This window comes from Lepisosteus oculatus, chromosome 4, assembly GCF_040954835.1.
Source record: "Lepisosteus oculatus isolate fLepOcu1 chromosome 4, fLepOcu1.hap2, whole genome shotgun sequence".
Taxonomy (NCBI): Eukaryota; Metazoa; Chordata; class Actinopteri; order Semionotiformes; family Lepisosteidae; genus Lepisosteus; species Lepisosteus oculatus.
Genome location: NC_090699.1, coordinates 56,339,493 through 56,357,988, shown reverse-complemented (window position 1 = coordinate 56,357,988; position 18,496 = coordinate 56,339,493). Strand labels below are relative to the sequence as shown.

The window sequence follows — 18,496 nt, the reverse complement described above, 5'->3', positions numbered from 1 at the left end:
CTGCAAGCTTTCAGGGTTGTGTTCAGCTCGGGGTGAAAATGACAATGTAGGTTAATCAAAAAGCATCATTGACATTTATCATGAAACACTGGCTAAATGACGTATTTCTCTTATTAAGGGACACTGTACTTTTTTTCTGACCCAGAAAATCAAGGGTAGGTAGCAGCAGCCAGACATACAATTGTTAGGTGCAATAATGATGCCTGACTCTGCTGACTCTTGTAGGAGTAAATTTCCCCTCCCCCACCCCACAGATTGCAAAACAGAATTTGCTTACTATCAGAAGGGGTTTGAAACATAGGGGAGCGCTGTTAGCCTATTTTCTTGTTTTGATATGCAATACTGTAATTAGTCAATTAATCTATTTATTGAATGATACCGGATAAAAATAAAAAAAACACCTGTTTTGCTGGGCATGGATTGTTTTTTTTTTCCAGAGCTCAGCATTACTTTTTTAATAAGAAATCTCTCTGATTTCCTGTCCAGAAGCAATATTTTGAATGCAGTTTTGAAAACACTGTATATGTGGTGCCAAGATATGACAACATGCACCGTGTTGCTGACGTGATTCACAGTGAAAGACTATTATTAGCTAGAAACACTGGAAAATCAGCTAAGCCTCGACAATCAAGAATAACAGAAAATATATTAAATTGCATCAATTTTCTGAAAATTCCGGATACTGCACCCGCTTCACTAACAGTAATTAATATGCCCCTCCTCGTTCTATTGTGACGTAAAACCCCACCCTGTCAGGCTCCTCCCCCATCCCCATCCCCCCCTCCGTCAATCAGCGTTTATCCCCGCCCAGGTATTCATCTGTACCCTCCCTTCTTGTGTTTTACATCCAATAAGAAGCTTTAACCACGCCCACCTCGCAGACCCCCTCCCACGTTCAACCCACTTATAGTGTGACCACGCCCACGCCCCGCCCCTTCGTGATGCCTAAAATGTAGCTAAGCCAGCACTCCCCGTCCCTTCCACATGCGAAGCCACCTCCCATGGGACGGCTCTTGCTTCCTTTTTTAGACACTGAGCCCGTTTCCTGGGTGGTCGTACTGTTTGTACCCACCTACTTCGAATTATTCCCGCCCCTCTTTTCTGCCTGTTATCTTTATCTGCAACTCCCCCTACTGTGAGGTGGCAGCCATCTTAACTCGGTCTGGCTCTCTTCAGGGAGATACGAGCTAGCACTTGAGACGCCGATAGGTGCTAATAAAAAGTGAGACCGAGAGAGGTGCCGAGTCGCATTCTCCTGTTTCTTTGTTTTGTGAGACGCAGACAGTTTCCCAACAAGGAAGAACTTGACTTCGCTTCTGCGTTTCAACAGTAGTTCTGTACTACGGAGCTTGAGGACCTATCCCTCCACCATTGAAGGTAATACCCGGGTGAGAAGGAAATATATATTTTTTAATAATGATTTTCTTTGCAGCGGGACTATGCGTAACGTATTGTGGCTTGTGATGTATGCGTTTCCTTTTTTCCGGATCTTTGTTGGTATTTTTATTTCATCACGAAGAAATCCGGGCCATCTGGTCAGTGCAACAATAACTGAGAGTAGACGGGAGAATTGGTTTTGTCAGAGAATTTAAAGAGGTATTCCTAGCCGTGACGAATGACATCTCTTGAACAAAGGGTGTAAAAATGAAGTTTTCCCCTTTTTTTTATGATGAGGATGCATTCCTAGGAGTTGCTGCCTGGCTGGTAGTGCATATTGGCTAATGACGTGAAGTTCAATGCATGCTGAGCTTGTGCCTGTCTTCTAGTTTCATTTGAGCTGAAGGTAACTTTTGGAGATGTCCGTGCTGAGCTACGAAAGTGCCCCACGAAATGCATCTGGACCAGCGAAACAATATAACTTTACTGCTGAAGTCTCTCATGTCGCCGTGATTCGTGTGGCTCGCCATGTAGGCATTTATAGAAAGTCACGGGGTGTTTTGTCCAAAAAAAAAAAACAGAAGTTGAGCACGGTGTTTTTGAGTTCTTTGCATGGTGTTTTTTAAATAAAGTAGCGCCTTTCTCTCACGAGTACTGCAACTGAGGATAAGCGTCGTGAACGCAAAATACGAAGTTGGTCATGTGTGTTTGAGAGGTCTGTGCAGTGCACCTTTTTTAATTTGGAGGTGAAAACTCCCCGATAAGCCTGTGTGAAGTGCCTGCTTTTTTTTACGATTTACATGAATCGTGGCAGTTGGGTTCGTGAAAAACAGGTTTTGACAAGTAGTATCCGGTTCGAAGTGGCTGGTCCACATTTTAAAAAAAAGAACATGTAAATGTGGCTTCTAATGGCTTTGTGCTCGGCTTTTTTTACATCAAAGAGTAACGGCGGTTCTTATGTGTTTTCTAATTGTGAGGAATGACTATTGCTTGTTTGAATACCATATCTTGAAAGTCGTGGCTATGATGAATTCGACTTGAAAGGGTTCCCAAATTGTGTAGATGTTACTGGCGTTCAAGGTGTGCGTCCTGGATTAGCTTGGTAACGTTCGCCGTTTTATTTTATGACGGCGTGTCCGATTGGCGATCTACGTTCATTCAGTTCTAGCTCGAGTTCTACCTGTGAGAGAAGACGCCAAGGATACTGAGGACTACCACGCCGTGACGCTTGCGAGAGAGCGCAGATAGTATCGTGCTTAAATAAGGAGACATGAGCGACCTCTACTGGTGTGAAGTGGCGGCGCATTGGTTTTGCACCAATCTGCGCTGCTGCTTCCTCTACGTGCCTGTTCTGCTCGCCCCGCCCCTTTACGCGTCTAAGTAATCTGCACATCCCCGGTCTCCTGCTCCGCCGCATTTTGAACCATATTTCGATTTTGCTAGTACCTGAGATTGGCGAGCCTACAGCAGCAAATTAAGTGAGAAGTCCAGAATTTCAGGTAGCCAGGAAAAACCTAGGGCCCCACTCATAGTGATGTATTCCTTAACACTAATGAAATGAAGTCCAGCACCGTAAAACAAAAGGATGCTTGTTTTGTAAATGACCCACATCTGTGTTTTCAGAAGAAGCTAGTTCTTCCAGTCTCTCTACATCCCTATCCTCAACTATGGCCAGCAGCTTTGGGTAGAGACTGGAAGAAGGAGACTGTGGGTAAACGTGTCAGGAAAGAGGTATTTCTCCGTAGGGCTGCTGGGATTACTCTCCGTGACAGGGTTAGGAGATCGGCAGTCTGGGAGGATTTTGGAGTCAAGCTGCTCCTCCGTAGCTCGGGCATCTGATAAGCATGCCCCCACACTCCTCTGGGAAGAGATCCTGGGACACGCTGGGGGGGTTAAATCAGCTGGCCTGGGAACACCTGGCAATCCCTCGGGAGTTGCTGGAGACTGTTGCTGGGGAAAGGGAAGTCTGATCTGCTCTGCTCTGCTCAGCCTGTTGCCGGTGTAACCCTCACCAGGAAACGGATGGACTGACTTACATAGGAGTTTAGAAAATAGCCTCGAAGCTTGAAAATGTAACAAGAAGCAGCAATCCACTGCTCTGCACAAGCTTCTGGTGTGGATAGCACCACTGACCACAAGACACATGTATCCGAAAAGGCAGGCAGATGGTAGATGCTTGTAAAAAAAAAAAACGATTCTAGTGTAGATCATAGTCTTATGAGCTTCAAAGCTAGCACTAGAGTGAAACAATGAATGGGGAGCAAAATGTGACTTTAACAACAGAGCCTTATACAGTTTTAAAGATGTAGGATATTCCTTCTTAAAGTATACATTTTAAGTCGGTTAAAATAGTTTAAATTTCGTTTAATGGAGCTCAGTGATTTATTCACTTGAGATCACTTTTACACAGATGTGATACTGCAGTTCTCACATTTTCATCTGAGACCACATTGAATCTTTAATGAGTGAGGTGGTTATGGTATTGATAAGCTCCCACAAGTTGCTGGGGAGAAGAAAACCCTTGTCCCACAGAACGTAGTCTGGTGTCAGCTGTTGTCCTGCGTCTTGCTGTGACAGGTGGGCCCTTGGCTGAAAGCAATGGGCTACCACATTTAGTGCAAGAGCACAGCACATTTGTGACTGACATTAAAAGCTCTGGCTTAGTGATGGTGACCCAAATATACAAATGGGCATTAAAAATGCAACATGCATGCAATTATGTGTTGCGTTCTACACTCCTTGCCACTGATCCTTGAGAACACCAGTGGCCTTGGAATCTTGTGCAACTTTCAGACATCATTTCATATTCCAAAACCTCTGATCATCAAGAAAGTGGCGTGAGGTGGACATGCTTTTGAGGATGATATAATGTCATAAGTCCCTTTTCCCCGACATCAGCGAGTTGACTGATTCTAGAATTCTGACAAAGAGGGGATGTGGCCTCTGGTAAGAGGTAGTAGTGTGCCTTTGTTCCATACTTTTATTATGGGTGGGGTTCTAGAAGGTTCTTGACTTAAATTGCTTTAAATGCATACAAAACAAATCCCTGTTAGAATTGTCAGCTGTGCGTTTTGGCTAGAAACCCTGCTTGGGCAGTCAGCTAGTATTGAAACCCGACCTCAAAGCTTCACTGTTAAGTTCAGTTTTATCATAACGCAGACCTTGTAGAAAGTTGGTTGTAGGGAACTGTGGTTTTAGCTTCCATTTAAAGAGGTATTGTGACTAGAGAATTTTCTAAGACACTGAAAAAAGTGCATAAAATGCCTTGATACAGAACAACTGAATAAAAGAGTGATGAAGCCAGTTTAAACAGTATACAGATGAAGCCATTCAAAATGCGCGGGCGATACCGCCTTATTTTCCGGTACACTGTACGCAGTCTACCGTGAGTTACCGGTCAATACCGCTAGCAAAATAATAGTATCCGGAATTTTCCGCAAGGTGGCGCTAATAAAGCTCAACCTCTCATGTTTGAGCTGTCGCCATCAAAGTCTTTAACGAAGATATAACTAATAGTATTAATAATGAATGACCTTGGACAAGCTGTAAGTGTAAACTCAAAGTATTGCCCTGGTCCACATTCTTTTTTTCATTGACTGTCTTTGTAAAAGTAACACCACAGCATTTTGCAATCACACATTTGTTTCCAATCATGCAAAGTACAGTAATTTTTGAGAATCGATTCACCATGCCTTTCACATGCTCATAAAAGAGATTGATTTAGGAACATAAACATATTACCGTATGCAAACTGTACTGTATACAGTATGTATATGTATATTTAATGTCTTAACTGTGCCCGTTTAAGTATTGAATATTTATATTAAATTTTACCACTGAAGGGAAATCTTAGTGCCTGAGCATAAAAAGAATAGGAGCACACTGCAACGCGTGTGAAGGCCATAAACGATATTCATTTTGGAACATAAACATACAGTATATGGCTGGTCTCGGTACTTTAAAGAAAACATACACGAAACATGGTTTCATTATGACCAGAATCGGTCTTGAGATATTTTTAACTTGATTTACAGTATTTGAGAGGTATGTCTTGACACCGATACTACGTAAATACTGCTCATGTATATGTTTCTAGGTTTATATTATGCATTTCATACGGTCATATTACTTTTGAGCAACTGATAAGAAGCGCAAAACGGTATACCCAGGGCATTTTAGTTTTCGTTTTGTTTTAATGCAGTGCGGGGACTCTGCTTTAACTATATCGCCGTGGATTGATTAGAGATATCAAGTACATACAAGTCATTTTTTAAATGTTGTAGTTTGTCTTGTAAAAATGTTATGAGAACATCATCTGTCAACAATTACACAGGTTCTGTTTCCATATTGCGGATTTTGGTTACGTAATATTATTTTCTAATTTCACGTTGTGAATATATGATTTGGGCAAACAGAGCCGCAAAGAAGTACGTTATGGGTTGTTGTTTTTTTTTGCAGTTTTATCTAGAACAAGCGATGCTTAAACCTTTGTCTGATTCTTGTGAAACTATCCACACGACAGTTACCTAGGAGTTGACTTCAGTGATGTCACTGATGGGATGTTTCTAAAAATCCATCCACTGTAAAATGTCTTCTCCAGTTGTCCTGCATATGTATTCGCTAATGAAGCTGTGTGTTCTGAGCCTGGTTCTCTACATTTCTGTATGAACCAGCTTAGAGGGCTCAAGACAGCTTGTGTTTAAATTGAGTGTAAGGTAATTTATGCTTCTAAAGTCATGGTCAGCATTTATTATTGTACTGTGCTGTAAACTTGTTCTGTGCCTAATTACATTATTTTATAGCTTTATCAAATCTGTACATTGTCTGTCGATAATGTTTCTGTAGTGCTTTTTCAGCACTCAGCATGTGACAGTGCTGGTGGCGCTGTGGGTTAGGTTCCTGACTCCCATGTCACACGGTCTGTGATCGAATCCTATGGAACTATGACTGACTTTATTTTTTTAACAAACATTTCTTTGAAAAAATGAAACGTTTCCCTTGGTCAGAGATTAAATAAAACCTCACTCGCACCAAACAAATTTATATTTCTAAATATCACAACATGATCGAATTTAAGTCTTTTTAATAACAATGAATAGTCACCTATGCGTTACAAAATAAACATTTATATTGATTTAAATCGCGTTTAAATATGTGTTTAAAGGCGATATACTGTATAAAAGCGTTGATTCTTATGGAATGTGTTCTGCCGGGGATTCAAAAAAAATTTTTTTTTAATCGCGTATCTAAGGAAAATTGCAGTATAACTTTGTTCATGCACAAACAGTGGCATGTTACATTATTAATTTGGGTGTCTCCTCTTGCCAGAAAGCTTTAAATTGCATTTTGAGTGCGGTTTTTGACTTTTTCTAAATTGCAACCCATAAATAAAGCTGATACAGTTTAGACTTACTGTATTTCAAACTGTATTACAGCAGCACATTGGACAATGCAACATAAATTGCAAAAATGCACTTGGAATCTGTCCAAGCCCTACTACGAAAATTATTTAAACTGCGACACTTATCATTCATCTTTAAATAAACTTTATTTTATATAGCGTTTTAAGCGAATAGGTAATTAGATTGCTCATAAACCTAATCGCTTTTTCTACATAAACACAGCGTGATTGCTCTCTGAAAATGCTTTTTCTTTATATTTAGGCTCAGATTTCAACTATAGATCGTATTATTATAAACTTTCTTGGAAAAATGTCTTTTATGTAAACCATGTTTGCTATTAATTCATTTAGGGCTAGAATACGTTCATTGTCTTCCAATCGAGTCGAGTTGACATTGGAAGCTTGTCACGCCCGGATTGTTACACCAACGCATTAGCATGTTAAAGCGATTTCATTGTGGAGCCTAGCTTTCTTAACTAGTAAGTACTGTACTTCCTACTTTGAAAATACCTGTGAAACCGGTTTAATTCGTCACAGCCAGCACTCCCGCAGAGAGGGGGGTTGTACTCGTTAATGTCTTAGCACAAAGCAGAAACTGACTGTATTTTCCGATGACATACAAGTGGAAAGATTACAGATTTTAATCGTCTTTTTTCTGAACCAGGGAAAATCTGATCATGTTTCTCTATAACAATAATAAAAAAACTTTATTTTACATATCCCGCTTACACATCGCACGACTTTAATAAATCTATTCTTTATTAATACTAAATAAATAATACTAAAAATACTACAGCAAAGAGGTCACTTGATTTTTGGAATAATTCCAAATAGCACAATGATCCACTGGCATCCCTGAAGTCTGTTTGGTCCATAATCTTCCAAATACAATCACTAAGCAATTATAAGAATTATACCATCCTATTTCTTTGTGATGTCCTGTAAAAACTAAACCTATTTTTATAAGGGTTTTACTCAAAAGATTTCCAAACACACAAAGCATTTGTGAAGTACTATAGTATTTCTAAAGGTTACTGGTACAACATCAATCATTAAAGCTTAACAATAAAGTTTAGATTGCTGACTATGGACTAACTACATTAACTAACTGCAATGCAACAGTATACATTTTATAAGTAAGAATATCTGGTTGAATTCTTGCATTTGTAGCCAATTTAATGCGAGAGATTTTAAGTTTTAACAGAAGAAAACTACGAATATGAAAACAGCCATAACAACAAAAAGTACTGTGCAAATATCAAAAGGCTACTTCAGTAATGAAATAATAATCACAGTAGAAACCAGACACTGTTTACACCATATTGTTAAGACAGAAATGTTCATGTACAGCTGGAAAAAACAACTTCTAAAACAACAGTGAAGGCTGCAACATGCTTTTCCACACTTGTAAGGATAACCTTAAAACTTAGGCTGTTGAGTCCAATCAATTAAAGCTGGAGTTCTGCAGGTTGTACGGGCTTAAAAGGTAGATCGGTAGTTTATCTGCAATATAGTCCAGTACTTTAGGTGTTTCTTGGTTTAATTTTCCTGCTTATTAATGCTTACTTTCCTACATTTCCAATGCAGTTCACTATCATTATACACAAAAGCCAAACCATAACCTTTGAAGCTAGCAGACTTCAAGAAAACACCTGTTGGTGTTAAATGGTGAGGTTTTATTATAATCTAAGGTATGAAAACAAACTAGCTACATTTTTAACACACTTTATAATACACCACTTTTTTGTTGTATCCCAAGTGATTTGAACATTTCTGTTTTAATTGAACTTCTAGAGCTATTTCTCCAATGTTTAGGAGGATATCGCCATAGTAAGGGCATGCTTGTCATATGCTAAAAGAATAGCTTAAAACAGGAAATGCAAAGTCTGTTTTTTTTAAAAAAAGCTCCTTTAAAGCCTGTGCCCCAGAAGGTCCATTTATGTTGAGCTGTGAAAGTGCTTTACAGTAAAAACCTTGTGTAAGTGGTTAAAAGCAATGATCCAGGGACCAAAGGTGATTCAGGAGCCTAGAACCAATATTTGTGTGCTTGGTGCAGTCAGATGTTGAAATTTGTTCCCCGTTTTTGAAAAAGTCCCACTGTATGCTGTTCCTTTTATTTACAATAAGAATCTAGGAACCTCTAGGAGACATCAACTGCAAAGTGACATGACTGAGAGCCTCTTGAGTCCTGCAGATACAGGGTACCTCATAATTTTAATGAAATCAAATGTGTACTGTACGTGTAAAACTGAAGCTGACCTACCAACCATCCCCTTTTCTGCAGAGCGTGTTTAATTGTACTCTTTCAGCACATCGGTTTTTTTTTCCACCCAACAACTTTCCAGAGGAGCTTTAAATATTTTAAATAAATACACACAGTATTGCTCATAAGGTCTGCTATTTGAGGTCCAGTTATTTAGATGCATACATCTTATTTTATCTCAGCTTTTCAGCTGAGATACACAGATCATACATAAACAATGCAGTAAAAAAGTCCCATCAAGTATTTAATAATTAGGTATAACAGTTTCCCTTTAGGCCTCTGAAAATACCACCTTCTACCTTGTGAATACCAGTACCTCCTAATTGTCTAAAGGCTTTATTTCTTAAAAGCATGACATTAAAAACTGCTCAACTTTACAGCTGCATGTTTGCTTGCAGCATTCCAATACCTCTCAAGCAGTGAAAACAAATAACCTGCTGCCTATTATGGAGAAAAAAAAATCTGTTACATTCCCAGATCATAGTCGTTAACTTTCCCAGCTGCAAATAAATACAGCAAAGAGACAATGTTAAGACACTCAAAACAACCTTTTCATCGTTTATACGTCAACGTATAAACGTCAAAATGCGCGACGTCGTAGCCAATTACCTCCGGTACGTGTCTGTACCGCGCACTTCGAATGGCTGCATCTGTATATGTCAGTCATTCAAGTCTTTCTCAAGGGTGTGTGTTTTGTAAATGGAAGTAACAGGCCCATAGCTAGCATTGACTGCGAAGTCTGTCAAAAATCCCCCTGTTCCACTTGTTGGATTGGAAACAAATCGGGCTGATGAGCTGGCCATAGAAGGAGTGAAATTCTGTTGCCGATGCAGAACTTGTTAGACAAAGTGTGCAGTGTGGAGGTGGACGTTATTTTGTACTGGAGCATGACCCAAGCCATGAAGTTGAACGAACTATGACTGGGTTATGAGCATTGGCCCCTGGGTTTTGTTCCTGCCATACTTCCCTTGTTCTTTGAATGCATATTACTGTATGCTGTCCAAGAGCATTCCGGAATTGCCTCCAAAATGCATCCTTCTCCAATTGTTACTGTTTTTTCCCATCGCAGCACTGTTACGTTTAAACTGGATCCATCCGAATTTGTAGATGAGACTGTAAATGCTGTCTGCACCACTGGAGTTGTCACCCTGATGCTGAAGAATTGTATGTATTGATGGTCTGTGGGGACAAATGCAGTGTTCTGTAACTTTCTGGTGGCTATTTGTGGAGAGATTCTTTGGTTTTCAGTCAACAAGTTTTAATTTACTTGACTGATCGGGGAATTTAGAGCAAAAGAGCATATGTGCAAAGACTGATAAATGAAAGATGACGTTAGTCATGGATATACAGTTTTATTTTAGCCTCATTTTAAGAAATTGGAAGTTGTGGTTGGCTGTCTCCCAGTGCTGCAGAAAATCCTGGATGGATGTGGTGCAAAGTTGATACACATTTGATTTCAAGCACTCAGAATTTTCACCTGCCATCCAGATGGGCTTTGTGTAAAAGATTGGAGCCATCATGGACTTATAACTGCCAGTACTAGCTAGCTTTCTTTTCTGGTTTGCTTTAGGTTTTTAGGCAATTTGTGAATAAGCACATTCTTTGCAGCTAGGCTGATTGGTGATTTTAAAATGAAACCTGCAAAATACATCCGCACCATATCCCCTTATGTTTCATCTTAATTTTTTTAAATTTAGTTAGTTCAATTAAACAATTTATTTGATAATGTTTTGTACTGGACTTGCTTTTTAGTGACTATCATTTTATTTGTGGTTCTTGATCTTTGTCTGGCTTTAGTGTTCCATATGCTTTAACACAGAACAAGGTTGGTTTGAAACTTAAACATTCATTAATGCATCATTAAACCTTTTATGGTGTTGCAAACAAGAAGCAGTTATTTGCCCTGTTCTGCTTGTCAGCAGCTCACTAGTTCAATAATCTGAACTTTTTTTGTTTGCCACAAGCCTACTATGCACTGTCAACAGATTAAAGAATCTTTTTTTTTTTATCTAAAATGTCAAAGAACTGGATCTTGAGGGATTTAAGGAATTAAAATTTGTGATGTTTATTCCTGATTTATAGGGAAATTCAAAACCTGAATCTGATTTAAAAAAAAACTGATAACAGAAGTCTGGCAAGTGTATGTTGTCTAACAGCCCATGTTAAACCTAAACTTAAAACCAGTTTCCGGTATACAAATATCAATCTTTAAGGTTTCTATTGGTAGAAAAGCTTCCATCAAGCATTGTTAAAGATCAGAAAAAGAGACTGGGAGCCTTGTATAGATCCCTGTGGTACTCCTGTTTTTCTGTTCACTAGTTTTCTCTTCCTAATCCACTGTTATTTATGGATTCTTAAAGCTTTTAATTCATGAGTCAATGTACATGGTTCTTCATCTGTCATTTTGAGTTTTTGCTTGACTTCTGTGATGTCTTTACCCATTGGTTAGGACATCCCACTTTGAAATTCTGGAACCAACAAAATTTGATACTCCGAAACGTCCTTGAAATAATAAAACCATCATGTAAGTGAGTCTTAATATTTTTTATCTTTTTTTTTTCAGGGCTGATCTCAACAATTGACTTTTGAGGATTTTATGTAGCTCGGCCATTGGCTTATGCCATGAATAGTAAAGACGATATTGTGGAGAAGAAGGCGGTTCATTCTTGGTCCAGAATTACATCAGCTGGACAGACAGCTCTCTTGGAAGCCTTAAGAGTATTCAGTCCTATGTCCAAGGACCTTCTGGATACTGAGACGCAGCTTGTATCTTTCCTTCAGGGACTCAAAGACGAGGGTCATAAGGCCACTGTTCTGAAGAGCAAAGACGTTTATGGTTACGAGTCGTGCACAGCAGAAACTCCTTCAGTGGAAAAGATGTCAAAGCCTTTAGATACTACTGGTAAGGTTACAAAAGTATTAAAACCTGTAAAGAAAAGAGCCAGAAAAACTGTTGCCAAGAAAAAAGAAATCAATTATGCTTTGTTGAGTGCTGCAGCTAAGTTAGTATTGAAGAATCAACCCAAGATCCTGTTGACTAACCTTTCACAAGAGTCTCTGAAGCGAACAGTTGCAGTGCTTTCCAAACCATCGGCTTCCACTGTTCATGTGGTTAATTCTACAAAAATGCAGCCGTGCCTGAAATTGACAAAACTAACGGCACCCTCAGGGAGCCCTACAGCAAGGCTACAAATCCATTCGGAATTAGGGTCGCTGGGGATTTCTGTGCCCAATTCTAACTGGGCGCCAAAGCCAACAGGGACATCGGCGCAACCTTTGGAAAACTCTGGTAAAACATCAAAGGGACCACAGGCTGACAAAATGCGTGTAAGTTCCTGCCCAGTGAAAATGGCGGTGGCCCTAGTGGGTGATTCTACAACAGTCACATGTCAAAATGACAGGGTGTTGAAAGAAAGTAATAGCTACAAAATGGTTCCCGTCAGGATTGGCAAAACAAACGCACCAGGTGACAAACTAGGATGGAGCGATAAAGATTCTGTCAGGGTGCTGAACTGTCAACCGGATGTGGAGGTGAGGAAAAGGAAAAGACTAGAGGAACCAGAAGAGCCGACTGCGAAGACGAGACCTAGGAATGGTTCGTGGGTGGGGAATGGTCAGGATGAGTCTGGGCTAAACGAGAACAATCTCAGGTTCAAGGTAATCAAAGTTGATGACTCGATTACAGACGAAGAAGTGAGACGAAAAGCCCAAAAGATCTTACAAGTAAATCTTTCTCCTGTGATCGAAATACGACCGCTTATAGCTCAACCTTTTTAAACCACAGTGGCGTTTTCATAGAACCTCTCTGCATGATACCTAGAACTGCTTTGTTTTTCTTAAGGTATCAGTGAGCCCTTGTTTTATGGATCTGTGTGGCATTTGTTTTTTTTATTTCCTGGAAGATTAAAGCTCTTTATCCTTTAGTGTCAGCAATTGAAATGTCAAAACAAATTGGTGAATTTCCTGGGCATATGCATCTTGTCCAAAAAAAAAAAGCAAGTAGTTTTGTTACTCCTCCTGTAAAACTTGAACATGAAAGTTGTGTATTTCTTGAGCTTGTCTTTGTATAATTAATTGGTCATGAACAGTCTACCATTCTATGGTGAGGTAGATCACCCAGCAAGGAAAGGGGAAAACAAACCTCAATTAAAAGGGCAGGATATGTGCTGCTTGCAGCTGGTGATCTCTTGGAGTGCCAGTAAAAAGCCTATGGTGAAGGATGATGTTGATGATGCTGGCTGGAAGTTCAGTTGGTATTTGCCATTGTAAAATAGTGTGAATGTAGAGCATCAATCATGAAGTATGTAAGCCACCATTTCTGTACGTCTTTCACTTTTTTTCTGAATTGTGAAAATGACGATTTGGGACCATTTACACCTTTGGCACCTCTTGAGTGGTGTGCACAATCTAAAGATTCAGTAACTGGGGCAGGCCCTGGTCTCGGAGGGCCGAGTTTGTCTGGATTTCATTCCATCTCGGACCTTGGTGACTTAATTGAACCAGTGAAGTGAATGAGTTAGGTGTGTTTTGGGGGTCTTGATCAAAATGGTGCCTTTTAAAACCTGCTGGAACCTGGTTTCTGAGAGCCAGGGTTGCTAAACCCTGTTGAATTATATTCCACATGCCCGATAATATCAATGATTGAGGGAACTCGATGGCGGAGTGGGCAGCCAGCTAATGAGTGAATAGATGTAATATTTTAGTAACACTAGCGGGTTCTTCCACTTCTTTCTGGGTGAGCTCCCACACCATACGATGGTATGTCTTTGAGGAGGGCTTTATGTGAGAGGGGTCGCACACTCCACTGAGCTCAGTTGCTTACTGTGGAGCTTGCATCCCCAAATGTGAAATTTCATGATTAGCGATGGCTACAGTATCCCATTGAGCCTAACCTTTTTGCCTATGGGCAACGGGAGGAAATTGGAGTGTCCCATAAAAACCCACGAACCCAGGAACATGCAAACTCCAAAAACATGAAATTGAGATGTTTAAACCAAAGACTTTTTTTTTGTCGACACAAAAATGAAAGAAGCTTTCACTTGATTTCCAGTGTTACTATTTTTGAAATGGGAACAAAAAAACAAATTGAAAGGGATACTGTAATTATAATTTTCCATTTTAATGTATGGATCATTGATGCTTTTTGAACGGATTGTTTTGGGGGCAGAACACCTCTTCTGGATAGGCTACAATGTGGATCTCATTCCTAAAGATGCATCCTCCCATTCGATGGCACACAATCATCTAATAAACAATGAAAGCTCTGTTTGACAAATGCCCAGTGCTTTTGGACCATGGATGTTCTAGGGATCAGCAAAGGGATGAATAAACTTGGATGCAGTGAGGTCCTCTATAAAAACCCACATGGTTTTTCACAACCCTTCAATATGGTGCAATTTTAAACTGAAATGTATTTTGTTTTTTGTAAAATATTGCACTGTGATATTTTGGTATACATTTTTTTTATTTGATTATTTTTTAACTTCCATTGTAAAGGAACAAAAAATGCTTAATAGATAAGCCATGCCATCTTTTTACTATGCAGTATCCATAGGAAATGTTTTTTTTTTCTATTACTAGGAGGCATAAAATCTGGTATTTTTTTAATGGGGTGAACTTTCTAACTTTATTATTTTGATTTTTAACGTACCTTTTAAGGTGCCATATTTCAAGTACCATATTTGGTAGAGATGTATGGCAATATGTTTAGCTGTATTCACATTTCAAAGTTGTTTTTTTCTTTGACAATATAAGGAGTATTATAAGGATCACTTGATTTTGAAAGTTATGGCTTATTCTGGAGTTTTTTTTCTTCCTATTTTAAGTGATCCCTTCTTCAAAGTCTAAAGTTAAGTGTCTTTATTTCAAACTTTTCCCAGTTTTCTTAGTCTGCTGAATGTAAGCGCCTTTTGATACAGAACACAAAGATTGCCCTTCTGTTTGTTTAAGGCAAAGTGGAATTGCTCTGCTTCTCGTCTAGAATGACAAATTGTCTGACGTTATCGTGCACCAGAAATGGATGCTTGCCTTTTATTGCCAAAGTGAAACAAGTGAGTTGTGTCTTCTTGCTGAAGGGACCTTTTGCCCCGATAGAAGAGGTTACATTTATTTGGCTTTCCACAAATGGATATTGCAGCAATTAGCCTTTTGTGGAAAAGCTTTGAGAGAGACGTGCTGTAAAATATAACCAGAGTGTCCAAAGTAGCTTAGAAACCGCTGCAAAACTTTTCTTCCCTCTACTTTCCAAATAACCTTCAGCAAAGCCACAGTTAATTTCTTCAAGTAGTAGAAACAGAACTGCAGTTGAAATCTGCATTGCGTTTTAAAGATGGTTTTATGGTCTTTTCATTTCTGGTACACTACCTATGGTTTTGTTTATAAAGGATGAACTGTTTTTGTGAACACATTCTGTTTCTCCTCTTTAACATGTATATACAACTGATATTCAACAAAGCTGAACCTGTACCAAGACTGTAGGCACAAAAACATCCTCCGAGTTGCCCCAGTGTTTCTCGCAGTCTTAATTTCGAGGCTGTACAACACCGTTTCGTGTCCAGTTCAGGCCTGACCACAGTGGTTTCCCAATAAGTCAGAGGATTCGGTGGCAACAGGGATATCTTTCATTGGTCAGATTGGTGATGCATATCTGAGTTGTGCTGCAATCAGTCTCATCTCTGCTTTCCAAGGCTGCACGAGCATGCTCTTAAGTTTAAGGATAAATCCAGCTGCCTGTGGTTAGTTTTACAGGAGCAGTTCTGTTGGAGTGTCCATTCCTTTTTATTTTTGCTCACCTGGAAGTATACAGGTGATTTTGCCATGATGCATTGTCATTGTTAATGTAGTACAGTCCAAATAGAACGTCTGCTTTTTTTTCCCCAGCATACATTGCTTGACATAATTTTGGGCTTTAAAATCCACACAGGGTTGCCAAGCTGTTCCGATTTTGTAACGGCTTTAATCAGATGAAAACTGCAAACCTGTGTTGGGGGGGAATGTCAGTTGATTAAATGGAATTTGTCACTTCCACAGCACTTGATGCAAAGTAATCTTTAACGCTCTTCTAATGTTCCTGCATTAAATTATTGAACTGCGTGCAATATCGGCAATGTCTTTTAGTTTGTATTTATTCATCTAAAGCTAAATTTTGCAAGAACCTTGGGGCAGGGGGACATTCATTGTTGCACGGCCACGATTAGATCTTTCAAAAGAAACTCTGCTGTTTTGCACCTTTTTTTTTTAGGTTCTGCATTTTATTGGAACACATTTTTCCTTGGTTCAAACGGATTATTTTTTTAAATAAAACTAACAGTTAGTGGTTAAGAAGACTAATTTCATATAAAATATAATCTCTCACGATTGAAAGGATGGCTTTGCTATATAGGAAAATTCCTCTTAATCGTTTGACGAAGACTATTTTTCTTGTTCTTAACTCCAGTGATTCTCTGTGAATAATGTTAGATTTTGTTGAAAGGATGTACTGTCAGTGTTGAATATTTGGTATTACTGTTCAGAAATTGTGAAAATAAAAATTTGTTTAAAAAACTCTCCATTTTGTTTTGAATGGTTGCTGCTTAACATGTTTTGTCACTTCCTTGATGTACCAAGGTATTGAGTATGTGATGTAAGCTTAAGGGAATTTGGGGGAATTTCCTTGTCGATTTCCGAGAACAAGCATACGCTGAAACAGGAATGGAGGCTTCTGAGGAAATAAAGCAGCAGTCCAAGGTTTAAAAGGTGAACCAGGTGCAAGCAGCGAGGTGTATGCAGCCGGCAAGGTAAACAGGCAGCCAAATGCTCAAATGGAAGGACATGGTAAAGAAAGGTGAAGTAAAAAACCCCAGACCATTACAGTGCAAAGGCACACAAAAAGGGAACATCAATGATGGGGTCGAGGTAAACGAGTAAAGTTCGTTATTGACTAGACCGCAAGTGGAGAGCATCCGGGAGACGTGGTCAGGGCGAAGCAAGAGCCAGGAATCGGGATTAGCTGCTGTAACTGGCTACAGGTGGAACAGGCTTCCTGTCTGTGTATCCTTGGCAACTGGTACTGACTGACAGGTGAGTGGAGGCATGGCCGGCTGCCACGGTAACACTAGCTTAATCCACAGCACTCTAGCTGGGGTGAGTGATAGAAATAAGTTGGCTGTTAAATAGCAGGTTGCGTGGATAATGTTAAAGGGGAACTGCAGTCCCAATCACTCAGACCGGCTGTTGAACATCAGTCACAAAATTAACGTTCTAGAAAAAGTCATGTAAGAATATGGTGTTCCTAAAGGTTTCTGTAGCTCTGGTTTTACGATTTATCCTGGGGAAAAATAGAAACACAGCAGGCCACGTTTGTTAGTAGCATTCCCCATCAGTGGACTGCTCCTATGATGCCGTGGTACTAATGATATGGTTTTCAATCTTCCCCCTGGACACATAAAGGCACAATCGCCAGTACACTTTAATGGAGGCTGGGGAGGGGGGGTTGATTGCAATATGACACAAGTCTCTGCACTTGTCACATTTCAGAGCTACAGTGTACCCTATTCAGAATGCATAGATGCTGCTGTGGAACAAAACCATTGTTGTGTGGGTATCCTGGCTTTCCAGAATCTGTAATTGAGACCCATCTTTGTTTTCGATTTGTCATCCTATATCAATGTTGGGCCCTTCTTGAGTGGTGCCTGTGCTAGAGAGTGTTGTTGAGTCCAGGTTCAATAATACTGCGGTCTTGAGGACCAGTGGAGGAGTGTGTCAATCTTTGGCTCAAGAATAATTGCTTGCACGGGGCGCAAGAACAAAAGGAGGCGTGTGGGGCAGTGAGCCATTGTTCTGCCATTTGCCTTTTTCCTGACAAATGCTGAAACAGATTAAACAAAACATGGACTTTTCAGATGTTTTATCAACCTGAGGTCAAGTTTACAGCAATTCATGTCTTCATTAATTTCTTTATCTTGTGTCTTATGTCTGGGGATGGGCATTTCCTAGTGGGACCTTGTTCAGTAAAGGCATGACCCGATGCAAGGAATTCATTAACGCCTTGCTTTAATTGACTAATGGCAGTGGGTGGAGGAGGTACTCTGTTCCTTTAAAGGGCTTCTGTAAAGTATGAGCAATAGATGAGATATTTGTCCAGATTTTCAGATTGCACAAGTGCATTTTTCAAATAGCTGTTTTTTTTTTATTCAACTCCTCTTGAAATTAGGAGATTACTGCCTTAAACAAACCCAGGTTTAAAAAAAAAAGCTATGGGATTGGAGCAGTTGTGAGAAGTCACAGAGCATGCTTCTTTTTTTTGCCAAATACTCATATTCTGCCATCATAGCAACAAGTAGCAGCAAGCAGGTAAGCAGCCTACGCATGATGATGCAGCTACCCACCTGAACTACCTCTGGCATCATAGCGTTGTCAGTTCAAAGTCCTTGTTCTTGAATTAGTTTTAAGAAATCTCCAATGGTTATTTCTTCAAG

At 39.7% G+C, this 18,496-nt stretch overlaps 1 protein-coding gene across 3 annotated transcripts; it reads left to right on the top strand.

The window, feature by feature from the left end:
• Positions 1-965: 965 nt before the first annotated feature.
• On the top strand, positions 966-16,586 carry ccdc71 (coiled-coil domain containing 71). Of its 3 annotated transcripts, none has more exons than XM_015348006.2 (2): positions 966-1,377; positions 11,605-16,586. In XM_015348006.2, the coding sequence occupies exon 2, from the start codon at positions 11,664-11,666 to the stop codon at positions 12,816-12,818; it is 1,155 nt and encodes a 384-aa protein (XP_015203492.1). In that variant the 5' UTR covers positions 966-1,377; positions 11,605-11,663; the 3' UTR covers positions 12,819-16,586. The 3 variants fall into 3 exon arrangements, with proteins under 3 accessions (XP_015203492.1, XP_015203493.1, XP_069045494.1); XM_015348007.2 differs by having other exon boundaries at positions 966-1,388; XM_069189393.1 differs by lacking the exon at positions 966-1,377 and adding an exon at positions 9,818-10,205.
• Positions 16,587-18,496: the final 1,910 nt, after the last annotated feature.